This window comes from Accipiter gentilis, chromosome Z (genome assembly GCF_929443795.1).
Source record: "Accipiter gentilis chromosome Z, bAccGen1.1, whole genome shotgun sequence".
In the NCBI taxonomy this organism is placed as follows: Eukaryota; Metazoa; Chordata; class Aves; order Accipitriformes; family Accipitridae; genus Astur; species Astur gentilis.
Genome location: NC_064919.1, coordinates 76,153,182 through 76,165,262, shown reverse-complemented (window position 1 = coordinate 76,165,262; position 12,081 = coordinate 76,153,182). Strand labels below are relative to the sequence as shown.

The window sequence follows — 12,081 nt, the reverse complement described above, 5'->3', positions numbered from 1 at the left end:
GTAGGAGGCTGCTAAATTCTCCACGGAGAGCTTTCATCATCCCTTCTGTCAGCCTCACACCAGGAGACTAGAAAACCCAACACCCCCTCCGGGCCTGTCTGCAAAAGCCAGCCACCAACAAAGCAAATTTAACATCTAGCTTCTGACCAGTGGCTCACTGGGGTTTTGATCTGCAAAATAAAGGATTGGGCTCAGGGGATTTCTGAAGTGCTGACCCGAACTCACCAAACGCAGCTGCGTGCTATCACTCTGGAGGGAATGAAATTCCCACCATCTCTCTGCCTTGTGTGGGGGCAGATTTTCAATGGTACAGCAAAAGGGGAGCTTTTCCTGGATTTCTTTGTTGTGCAGTTCAGATCCTTCTAGACCTCCTTTGGGTGTGTATCTCCATGGAGGCCCAGGATACTTGCACAGAATGACACTCACATTCATGGTGGATACTCAAACCCACTTCTCACTATTAACACACAAAGAGAATAGAGCTGTGTGGGCACCTGATTACATTTCCCTGCAACACTCAGTCCCTTGCACGGCCCTTACAATTAGATTTAGCAACACTAACGTACTACCCTGTGTGGTGGGTTGACCCTGGCTGGATGCCAGGTGCCCACCGAAGCCTCTCTATCACTCCCCCCTCCTCAGCTGGTCAGGGGAGAGAAAATACAACAAAGGGGTCGTGGGTTGAGATAAGGACAGGGAGAGATCACTCACCAATTACCGTCACGGGCAAAACGGACTCAGCTTGGGGAAAATTAACTCAATTTATTGCCAGTCAACCAGAGTAGGGTAATGAGAAATAAAACCAAATCTCAGAACACCTTCTCTCCTCCCCTCCCTTCTTCCCGGGCACAACTTCCCTCCCAGATTTCTCGACCAAACCCCCCCAGCGGCACAGGGGGACGGGGATGGGATTTATGGTCCTCACACGTTATTTTCTGCTGTTCTTCACAACCTGCTCCAGCATGGGTCCCTTCCACGATGTGCCGTCCTTCAGGAGCACACTGCTCTCATGGGGTCACAAGTCCTGCCAGAAAACCTGCTCCGTGGGCTCCTCTCTCCACAGATCTGCAGGTCCTGCCAGGAGCCTGCTCCAGTGCAGTCTTCCCATGGGGTCACAACCTCCTTCAGGCATGTCCACCTACTCCAGCGTGGGGTCCTCCCCGGGCTGCAGTTGGAGATCTGCTCCCCCATGGACCTCCCTGGACTGCAGGAGGACAGCCTGCCTCACCAGGGTCTTCCCCACGGGCTGCAGGGGAATCTCTGCTCCGGCGCCTGGACCATCTCCTCCCCTCCTTCTGCACTGACCTTCGTGTCTGCAGGGTTGCTTCTCTTACATGTTCTCACTCCTTTCTCTCGGTGCTCTTTCTGTCTGTCCCAACAACTTTTTTTCCTTCTTAAATCTGTTACCACAGAAGTGCTACCATTATCGCTGATGGGCTTGTCCTTGCCCAGCGGTGGGTCTGTCTTAGAGCTGGCTGGCATTGGCTCTGTTGGACACAAGGGAAGCTTCCAGCAGCTTCTTACAGAAGCCACCCCTGTAACGCCACCACCACCCAAACCTTGCCACACAAACCCAATACACCCTGTTAGTTTTTAGAGCCCAGCCAAGGAGAGAAGCAGGACAGAAAGAGGCTGAACCTGCCTGTTGCAGCCGTTAGCTTCCATTTATACCTGATCAGTCCTGCCCCTCCTCAAAGATGGATTCATATAAAAAGGAATTTCTCTCTCAACAGGAAGGCATCAAACCTCTGTCCTGCAATAGCTCCATCTTTAAAATAATTCCACATTCGTTCAGTTTAATGTTAGTGTTCTATCAGCAAAAGCACTGTTTAGTGTTACTATAATTATTTATACAATTTCTACATATTTATTTTGGCAAGATGGACCTGATGGATTCTTAAGAGGTTTACAAGCTGCTACAAAATGAAGTTCAAACAGACACCTACAGGAAACAGCATGTGGCTTTTCTCAACTTTTCCAACTGCTCTGCTAACCTCACTGAAGACCCATTTAGTCAAGAACACAACAATACATTTCCTTATAAATCCGTATGTAGTTAAACAACTGATTCTTTCCCATGACTAACTTTGGAACAGAGGTACAGAACTCAATTCCTTTTGAGGAATTTTGTGCTCAACTGTCTTTACAGATCCCAATGGTTGTGGATCAGCCTCAACATGTGAAAGCCAGAGAGACACAAGAACTTATCAAAGCATTGGGAGGTAAGAGATAACATTAGCACCAGCATCGTTGGTGTTTTGTTGCATAAGGATTGTCAGGACTAGGAGCGAAAGTCATTGTTTTGGATTTCAGTATCTTAGCAGACCAATGGGTAGTGGTTTTCAGGTAGAATAAAAGAGGTACCTTCTTGAAGACTTGAGGTCAGTTCTTACTCTGAAAAGCAGAAATTAAAGTAATTGGAGGAAAAGTCAGTTGTCAGTTTTGCAGCCTCTGGATCTGGGTTGCGCAAGGCCCCAAATGCAGTAAGTCAGAGCAGCCAGGCAGCACCTACTATACCTATGTGAAACCCAGGTGGAAAACACTGGTTCCAGTTCCCACCTCCAGGAACTGTTCTTAGTTTACACCGCCAGCAATTCTGAGTACTTATACATACTACTTTATAAGAAAGCAGGTAGGCAAAATCCGAGTCATGACAAGTCCGTTCTGTGATACTGCTAAAGGAAAAAACATGAACTAAATGTTTCTCCTACTGCAGATTTCCCATTGTCTGCAAGAGGAAAAGACTTGTCAAGTACAGAAATAAAACATACTCAAGGCACTGTCACTCGAGTTCTGGATCTCATGCTGTCACAACCCGGGCTGGACAGACCAGCGAGGGGATGTGGCGAGTTTGAATTCCCCCCAGCTAAATTAAGGTGAAATGACACCAAATGATCAGATGAACGTTTTATTCACAGCAGAAACAAACAGAACTTGGAAGGCATTAACAGCAGGTGGTGGGGTTTTTCTCAACAGGAATTGGCATAAGACCACTTCTGTAAACCATGTAACCCGTGGTAACCGTATATATCAATTCAGGGAAGGAGGAGATCCCTCCCGTTGGGTCACGAGGTTCAGAGCAGACCCCCTTGCTTTCTAGACTCCTTCTTAGAGAAGGGCCCAGGGGTGGCCGGATCCGCTCCTAGTCCCAGGCTTGGTCAGTGGTTTTATGTCTAAAGGGATGAGGTGTAGGGATTACGGAAAAGGAAAAAGAGACAGAGAGAGGAAAAGAAAAGAGAAAGATTTCACCAGTCCTGTGTCCAGCATTGGTCCAGCTGAGGGATCCACTTCTGGAGGGGGGGGCACGCACGGAGCTTCAGTTTGTGTCCTTTTATCATCTCCTTGCCCCTCCTTCAGGCAGGCACTCAAACTCATTAGGCTGATTAGGTGTCAAGAGTGGTTTGTGCTTTCTGAACCTTTGGGAAATGGGTCAGTGGGCTTGGGGGTCATTTGGGGAGTAACTTCCCTTTCCCTGCAGACATGACCCTTGTTCGATCTTTGGCCATGCACAGTGAGCTGCCCAGCTCAGCACATCGGAACAGGGAACTGCGCACCCTCCGGCACAGCCTCCCTGTCCAGCTGCTGATGTCCTGTGCCCACAGGTGCTGATGGGCTTCTCACCTATCCTTCCCGGTTAGGCAGAACTTGCCCTGTCCCAGTGTTTGGGACATTAAGTCTTTCAGTCTCTCACACATGCAAAACGTGGTAGAAAATTAAATCTAGTCCAACAGTGGAGGTTTGCAGAATTTAAGCAACTTAGCAGATTAAAAAGATGCACAGTGGCCTTCCAATCATTCTCCTCTTCACCTTTGTTATCTTACTGTGTTTGATGGCAGAGATGTAACAGAACTCATCATAGGTTGCTCCTAAACTCACTCCTTGCCTTATTGCAAGGAGTCCATAGCCCAGACTTTCCATGGTTTTGCCCACCTAGAACCATGCCCACAAAGGCACAATGTGCACAAGCACCTCCCCACCTTTGTGAGTCTAGGCCCTGACTTGGTTCAGCTGGGGTACAGGTGTTAAGTCTTGCACAAATCATGCCTGTCTGTAACAGCTATTATTTATGAAATGCAACAGCTACTTTCTGGTATTTTGTGGTGTTCTAACATCTTAGGATATTATTTCTATGATCACTGTTAGTAGATTATAGAAGAAATTGGTAAAAGTACTATTTTAAGAAGTAATATAGTACATCTGTAGGCAATTACATAAAAGTACAAATGTTAAACCACAGTAATGTCCTTGAACAAAATACAAGGAACTGTGATACTCTAAAATATATCACATTAAGAAAGTGATGTGTTCTGTTTCATTTTTATCCTGTCAATCAGAGATTATGTAAATCATTCTTAGCACTCAGTAGTCAGGGCTAATATCAATTAATTCGCAAAAAGACCATAATTATTTTTTTTCACTGTAGAAACTGAGACATTAAGCGAAAAGGAAATTCACCTATACTGAATACTTAAGTTTGAAAAAAAAAAAGACAGTCCATAAGAGTCATTTAGAATATTACTAGGTATCTTTATCAGTCCTGTAGTTCAAAGATCTGTAATTGTTTTTCAAATGTAAAAATTATTGCAATAAATGGATGATCTGCACAGAAGACAACAGAAGTGAACCACTGACACAGTGTATACACTTGCTGTCATAAGCAAGAAGTGAAAAATGGTCAACAAAAGCATTTTAAACTTAAAATAAACCAAAAGGACTTGGATTCTGTTGAACTGTGGAGCATTCAACTTGGTAACATTTGAAACATACCGTTTTCCACATGTGCAAAGCAGGACCCCAGCTTCTGACAAACAACAAAACTCAACTACAGTCTGAAGCTGTAGAAACCACCTGCAGATCACTGACTCTTGGATCACACCCTGCGGCAGCAAGGCAGGAAGACTTCAGTCTCTTGCAGTGTGATTTGCAGTCTCTGCATCTGGTTCAACTCCCAGCAGATTCAGTGGACTTCCTACTTTGAGCAGGTTGTTTGCAACAGAGAGGTGTGAAAGGGGAAGAGCAACTTTTGACCTAAGTACAGCCCACCTCACTGTTTTGCAAAGCTGGCCACTGCAGAAAACTCTCCAAAAACCGCACTCCCTTTTCAGTGAGTAAGAGTTTAGGCCCATTTTTATCAGTGGTATGAATACACCACACCATGGGACACAGGCAGACATTGCTTTACTTCAGTTTAGGAGTCCCTCCTGTTGCTGAAAAAGGCTATTGAGAAGGTAAACAAATTTCACAAAAAATTTCAAATATGAAACTTTTCTCTCTTCTTACGATTCTTAACAGCATTAGTAGTGAGTAGCAGGGTAGGAACGGGACATGTACGTACAGAAACATTTCGGCAGCAGCATTCTTGTGGATGTGTAATAAATTACTAAATATAAAACAGTAACGTTGCCAGAACAGTTACGAGTAATGACTAAGTAAATCTATCTTAATTTTCCGATTCAACAGCAGTACTGCAGACAAAAGGGTAAATTGGTATCAGATGAAATTCCAAGGAATTGAGTTATATTAAGGATTAATCAAGATGAGGAGGAGCCTACTGGCTTCACCAGCAAAACATGTCAGCAATTGCCAGAAAGAAACCACCTGCTGCTATTAAGAAATCAGTTTGAAAATTTCATCCTCTTTCAAGGCAAATTTAGTTTTATTTTTTAAGTCATTGAAAGTTAACTGGCTAACATACTGCTAGTATTCAGATTTTCCCTTGTGCAATTGCTTAGAACAAGCCAAAGATTAAAAAAACAAAACAAAACAAACAAAAATTCCTGGAGAACACTGTGAAAAGCAGCAATGTATTATACAAACATCACTTTAACATCTATGCTGGAATCAGTGGCTATAGGAGATCAACTCCCCTTTTTGCTTTTTCAGCTTCAGTTTTTTGAGTCGAGGCTAAGAAATGTTTGCAAGGGAATAAAAAGGAAGTCTTCATATTTCTAATTCCAGAGTTTAAAAAAAAATGACAGTATCAAGTCTATCCATCTTTACAGTGCTCATTCAGTTTTATAAAAAAATACAGTATTTTATATATCCACAAATATAAAACAGAAGCTAAAACATAGACCTACAGTTCTGCATCAGTAATATCCTCATCAGGGCAACAATAATATTCCACAAAACAGATCTGTCCATCTTCATTCCTAATCATATACTGCAGTGAAAGAAATCCTTGAGCATCTGTTCGAATGGACACTTTACAAGATAAAGCCAGTGCCTTTGTAGATGGCTTAAGCAAAGAAATCTTGTACCTGCAGGGGAAAAAAACCAGTCATCTTAAAAAAATACACTGTGTAGAGAGGAGCTGAAACATTACTTCCAATTAAACCCACAGAATAACTAAAAACCAATTAGCAACATGATCTTTTCCTGCTAACAACATTGGACAGACATTGTTATCCCTCAGCTTTTGATCACAGACGCAGAATTTTATCAGATGGGAAGTATATTTTCCCTGTAGTAGTGAAATAAATGTTACAGTAATGCAAAAACAGTTTTTTAAACTTTCCAGCAAGAACATATGACCTGCCATAGAGGGCACTGATCACAGACTTCTAACCTGTTTGTCTGGGTCTGGTTACAGTGGAATGCTTCCATCAAATCAGAGTCCCTAGGGTAGTCCAGATGTGCACTTCCTGCATTTCCAAAAGTGGATAACCTGGAAGACAAAAGGCACCATCTCAAAATACCTGATCACAGCTCTCTAAAATCTTGTCAGAATTTGTAAAAAAGAAAAATATTTGTTTTGCTTTATTTAATTACAAATGCTAAACTCTCCACATCAGTGTCACATTTACCAGGTTGTCAATATATTCATTACTATGTTAATTAGATTACCTATTGTGGTTTGCTATACTCATTACAATTCTTCCTGAAATAAAGCAATATCCTAAAATAGCTCCCCGCTCTTCACCCTGAAAACTTCCAGTCCTTACCAATGGAGGCCAAGCATGAACACTGAGTTGAAAGCATAACTTCTAGTACCTGAAGTAGGGTTTATCTGGAGACATGGTAATCTGCAGAACTTCACTGGTCATATCCAGTTCAGCAAATGCTTCTCGTAGCCCCTCCGACTGCAGGATAACTTTATTAACAACATTTGTACTGCAGAAATCAAAGTCTAACAACTCATCAGGCTCTTGAGTATTAATTTTGCATACTGTCACTACTCCTCCTTCTTCCAAGAACAGCATCAAGGGATAACTATAACCACGATAACACATCCTAAGGGCCGTTGGTGTCCCTGAAAAAGAGAATGAAATATACATTCTTCTGAGAGCTAGCTAGCACATCTGACCACTTTAGAAAATTCACATTTTACTGTCATATGGGCACAGATCAATTTGATTCAGCATGTTTGGTCCAGCCTCTGATACACTAATGTAGCATGCTTAATGAAGCCTCCTAGACACCCTATGAAGTGCTAATGGTTATGCAGCAAAATGAAATTATTTGTATGTAGACACCAGTTCAAATCCAACTCATGTCATGTACCAAATGGGTAACACTAGCGGTGACAATGAAGCTGGATATGGTACAAACAGTTTAGTGGAACTGGAAAACCCTCCGCGGTCCTGAGGCTCCCTCTGGCTCACCTAGTCCTTCTTTACTACTCTCGTTACTTGTGCAAGCCACACTGAAGTTAAGGCAGCTTAGCTTGCATTAGAGTCACATCCTCCTTTTGCTAGCTAATCATAATCTGAACGTTTGGTTTCCCAAAATCAGAGTGCTGTTTAGAACAGCTGATTTAGGTCTTTAGGTCAGAGTCACAATAGGAACAGCAGAGGAACGTGGAATTCAACATGCAGCTGCAATGATAAAACTGCTCCAAAAAACTGCCATGGTATCACTCTACTCCACGTGAGTAGCACTCATACAATCATGCTAACTTGCAGTTATTTTTGCTTTTGAAAATATTTTTTTAACAACTATTAAGTTAAAAAAAAATTATAGGAAATAAAATTCGCTAACACCTGGGTTTTTTTCAGTATTTGTATACATAATTGTGAAAGCGGCTTGTCACACCTCTGTCACTGAAAAGGCTACAAACAGTATCAATAATACAGTCTGCTTGATTTTTGTAATTCACACACTTGATAAGCAAGATGTAAAGTGCTCTTACAGCACCTGAAGTGCTACCCAATCCAGCTACAGATTTCTTCTGAGACCTTAGGTAAGCATCATTCCTCAGTACCTTATCTGCAAGCTGGAGATAATACTCACAAAACAGATGCAGATGCAACCTGAAGAACGGAAGGAACAGAAGGTGCCACATAACAGCTATTGCACTGAGAGCAGGAGCACAATGAACTGATGGTGCTGCCTGGAATCCCTGCAGACTTCTACAAGCCCTGTAAATCTGCACCAGAACATTTCCTAATTCATGCATACACTTGTTCATGTTTCTGAGGTAGCTGGATATTCCAGGGTTGCACGAGCCACAGAAATGTTGGAAAAGAGATCACATTTGAGTTGATATAAAATTTTTTGTAAGCAAGGCAAATTCCAAGCTATGTCTATACTGGCTCTCAGTGTGCTGATTTCTGCTACAGTTCACAGCAATTAGTCAACCCGAGTCCCTTGTAAGCCCAGTGTGGATCCCCTGCGGCCTTAAGATGTACTAACAGCTTTCGTGCTTTTTCAGCTCAAAGTGTCAGCTCTGATAAGAGGCTGCCCCAGCTTGCCCAAGCAGGAGTCTTTTAGCCTGATGCTGAGGGTATGTGCAGCCTGCCCTGCTGCCCACTTAAAAACAGGTGACAGTGTGAAGCACTGTCCCTAGCAGAGGGAACCTTGGCATTCTCTACATCCATATCAACTACCCTGAATGAGCCGCAGAGAACTATTCTGCCAGCTGTGCCCAGGCTTCCCCCTTAAGTGAAGGGCACTTGGGAACAAAATAGCATTTGTGTGATGTGGATGATCTGGGCCCTGGACTGAAAACAGATCGACAGGAAAGGCAGTCACAGCATGTGTCAGTCCTAGGGTACAGCACTGGCCTTGAAGTCAGACCTCCAGTCTAAACGTCACACAACTTGCCAGAGATGCCTGAACAAATGACTTGGCATGTTTTCTACAGAAACTGTTTGAGATCTTCAGTCCCAAACCAGAGCAAGGGTACAAGCTGGGGCTGTTTATTGGACCTCATGCCACAAACCCGTTGTCTCCCAAAACAAGTAGTTCTTTTGTGCCTTACACAGATCCAGGAAACATTATCTTCACATGAAGACTCCTCTGTTTCTCATTTAGCCCAATAGTGTCACACAGACATATACCTTTATTCCACCTTCCAAACTGAATCAGCCTCTTTTGGCCTCTCCTGATGCAGTGGTCCCTGACACACTGGCTAGGCTCACATCCATCAGCTTCTTTCTTCTCTCCATCAGCTGTTATCACAGCACATACTTGCATTAGCTTAAGTAAACAGGACAAATCCTGCTTAACAGCAATAGCTGCCATGCTCTGAAGGACTTAAAGTGAGGAAGTCAGAAGCTTTGCCAAGACTGGAAATCTCTCTATAACTATGTACAGGTTTCACTATGTGATTACACATGATACACATACACTGTCAAGGCAAATAAGCACCATACCTGGCAAAGCACTGGTACCAAAAATGGTCAAGCAGTCAAGAAGAACAGACAAATTAATCCGGAATGTCACCGAATCCTCCTGAACATCAAATTCCTGAAAAATTTCTGCCTGTAAGAGAAAGGAAAGAGATGAAGAGAGGGGAGTTTCTGCAATTATTTTACACTTACTTCCTTAAATTCAGTGCTTTCACTTTCAGAGACCAGTGCAGTACAAAGTGAATTCTACATGTAACACGATCCCAATTAAAGAAAAATGGGTCTTCATCCTCAAAACTAGTAAAATAAAATCAGGTCATAGTGGACACGAAGTAGCACGGCATAAGCATGAAAACCTAAACACTTGTCTTTCATAGTTCAAAAACAAGCTACAAATGTTAAACCTGAAAGCTGCCTACTTCTGGAGCTGGAAACATTCAGGGAACCACAATCATAGAACAGTTTGGGTTGGAAGGGACCTTTAAAGGTCATCTAGTCCAACTCCCCTGCAATGAACATCTTCAACTCGATCAAGCTGCTCAGAGGCCCATTCAAATGGACGTGGAGAGGGAGGTGCTGAGCTCTTCTTCCTGGGATCCAGTGACAGAATGCATGGGAATGGTTCAAAGCTGCACCAGGGGAGGTTCAGACTGGACATGAGGAAGAATTTCTTTACTGAGAGGGTGGTCAAACACTGGAACAGGCTTCCTAGAAAGGTGGTCAATGCCCCAGGCCTGTCAGTGTTTAGAGGCATTTGGACACTGCCCTTAGCAACATGCCTTAACTTTTGGTTAGTCCTGAAGTGGCTGGACTAGATGATCTTTGTAGGTCTCTTCCAACGGAAATACTCTAGTCTATTCTTAACAGGTTGCAAAGGAACCTCCAGTTGCTGTTCCTCTGCTCCTGCCCACATGTGCCCACTGCTTAACCTCCACTAGCACAGGCTGGCCACGTCATGAAACAGCTTAACTCGTTCAAATAGCAGAAAGCTAACCAAACCAACACAGAACTAGTGTAAAGAACTATGTGCTGAAGAGGGGGAGATGACAGCAAGGGGAGACGACAGCAAGGGGAGACGACAGCAAGGGGAGACGACAGCAAGGGGAGATGCAGAAACAAAGAGGCTTGGGCTTCTCCCTCTTCCCACACAGCTCAGGCTGCAGTTTCACCAATAGCAAAGACACAGGAGTTTAAACGACAGAAAAAGGTAAAGGTGGGTTTGAGTTACTGACATAAAAGATTCCCCACCCCTTCCATTTACATCCCCAGTATCGTACATGCTTTCAAACACAGAAACCATCATGACGCCTGTTCTCATGTGCAAAGCATTTACAAGTTGGATATGCATTAAATAAAAACAAAAAAAAACCCACTCAGAAGTAAACCATTGTTAAAGGAAGAAAAATTAAAAGCGCCCCTTAAAAAAACTGAAATGAAGCAAAGCCAACAGTCACAGCTAAGAAAGAGGTAGCAGAAAAGTGAGCAAGGCTGCTTTTGTCTTATATTAAGTGCAAGTTAAGAAGAAATAATTTAGATCCCTATTTAAAGCTGCCTGTATGGACAGTCCAGTCTAGCTGACATCCTGTGTCTATGCGCAACCCCTCAAGCACCCTTTCGGGGAAAGTTCAGCACAGGCAGAACTGGAGAGCGAACGGGTCAGGCCACCACTCCAGTCCTGCCATGAAGCACACGCTCCCGCCCCGCGGCTGGAAGCTCTCAGCTTAGCCCAGCTGATAACGCTGTAGATGAGCGTCTGTGAGTCTCTACTGTCGTTCAGCGTTGACTTAAATTCAAGCTTTTTTGGCTTTGGGATGAAACGTAATGGAAACGCCTGCAAGACAGACGGACGCTTTTGTGAACTTGCGCATGCGTCTACGAACGGCACGGACAGAAGGAGCAGCGGGCTTAGCAGGTGCCGACACATTTAGCCAGGGTGCAAGCTCATCCCCCAAGCAGGCACGCTGGAACAAACCGGGCACGGAGCTCGGCCCCTGGGCAGCACAGGCATCTCATCACGACCGCAGCCTCGCCACAGCGCTTCCCCCGCGCCAGCTCCCGCAGCTACGCCCCGATTTCTGCCCAGTTCCCCCTTCTCCCCAGGTAAAATTGCCCTGCCCCTCCTCCGCCACGTAGCTGGCGCCCCGTCCAAGGGCGGTGCCGGCCCCTCCTCACCGCCAGCGCCGGGCAGGGTCAGCCCCGCCAGCGGCAGCCGGGCTCGGGCCCGGGCCCGGGCCCGGGCCGCAGCTCCCACCTGGATGAAGGCGTTGGCCTGGATGCATTTGGCATCCTCCACCGTCACCTTGAGGCCGTTGGCCGTGGCGAAGCAGGTGGCGTGGTCCTGGAAGTGGACGGCCCTGAGGAGGCTGGAGAGGTGGCGGGCGTTGTCCAGGCTGGCGGACAGCACGTACGGCTCGCCGCTGCCGGGCGGCCGGGCGGAGAACGGCATGGCGGCCGCGGCGCTTCCGGGGGGAGCCGGAAGTGGGAGGAGGGCCGGAAGCGCGGGCGGGCG

General features: G+C 44.9%; 1 protein-coding gene across 1 annotated transcript; it reads right to left on the bottom strand.

Moving 5' to 3' along the window:
* Window positions 1-926: 926 nt before the first annotated feature.
* Window positions 927-12,049, bottom strand: RAD1 (RAD1 checkpoint DNA exonuclease). Its single transcript, XM_049796452.1, has 5 exons — window positions 11,824-12,049; window positions 9,597-9,705; window positions 6,994-7,252; window positions 6,569-6,667; window positions 927-6,260 (listed from the first exon to the last, which is right to left on the bottom strand). Exons 1-5 carry the CDS (start codon window positions 12,016-12,018, stop codon window positions 6,077-6,079), a joined length of 846 nt encoding a protein of 281 aa, XP_049652409.1. The 5' UTR covers window positions 12,019-12,049; the 3' UTR covers window positions 927-6,076.
* Between the last annotated feature and the right edge of the window lie 32 nt (window positions 12,050-12,081).

What these genes read in the sequence shown, in the direction of transcription:
- RAD1 (XM_049796452.1), bottom strand. Translation starts at nt 12,018, where the DNA reads ATGCCGTTCTCCGCCCGGCCGCCCGGCAGCGGCGAGCCGTACGTGCTG. An exon ending in TGGTACCAGTGCTTTGCCAG is followed by an intron (nt 7,253 to 9,596) that starts GTATGGTGCTTA and finishes TCTCTTTTTCAG; the next exon opens with GGACACCAACGGCCCTTAGG. An exon ending in AACCAGACCCAGACAAACAG is followed by an intron (nt 6,261 to 6,568) that starts GTTAGAAGTCTG and finishes TTTCCCCTGCAG; the next exon opens with GTACAAGATTTCTTTGCTTA.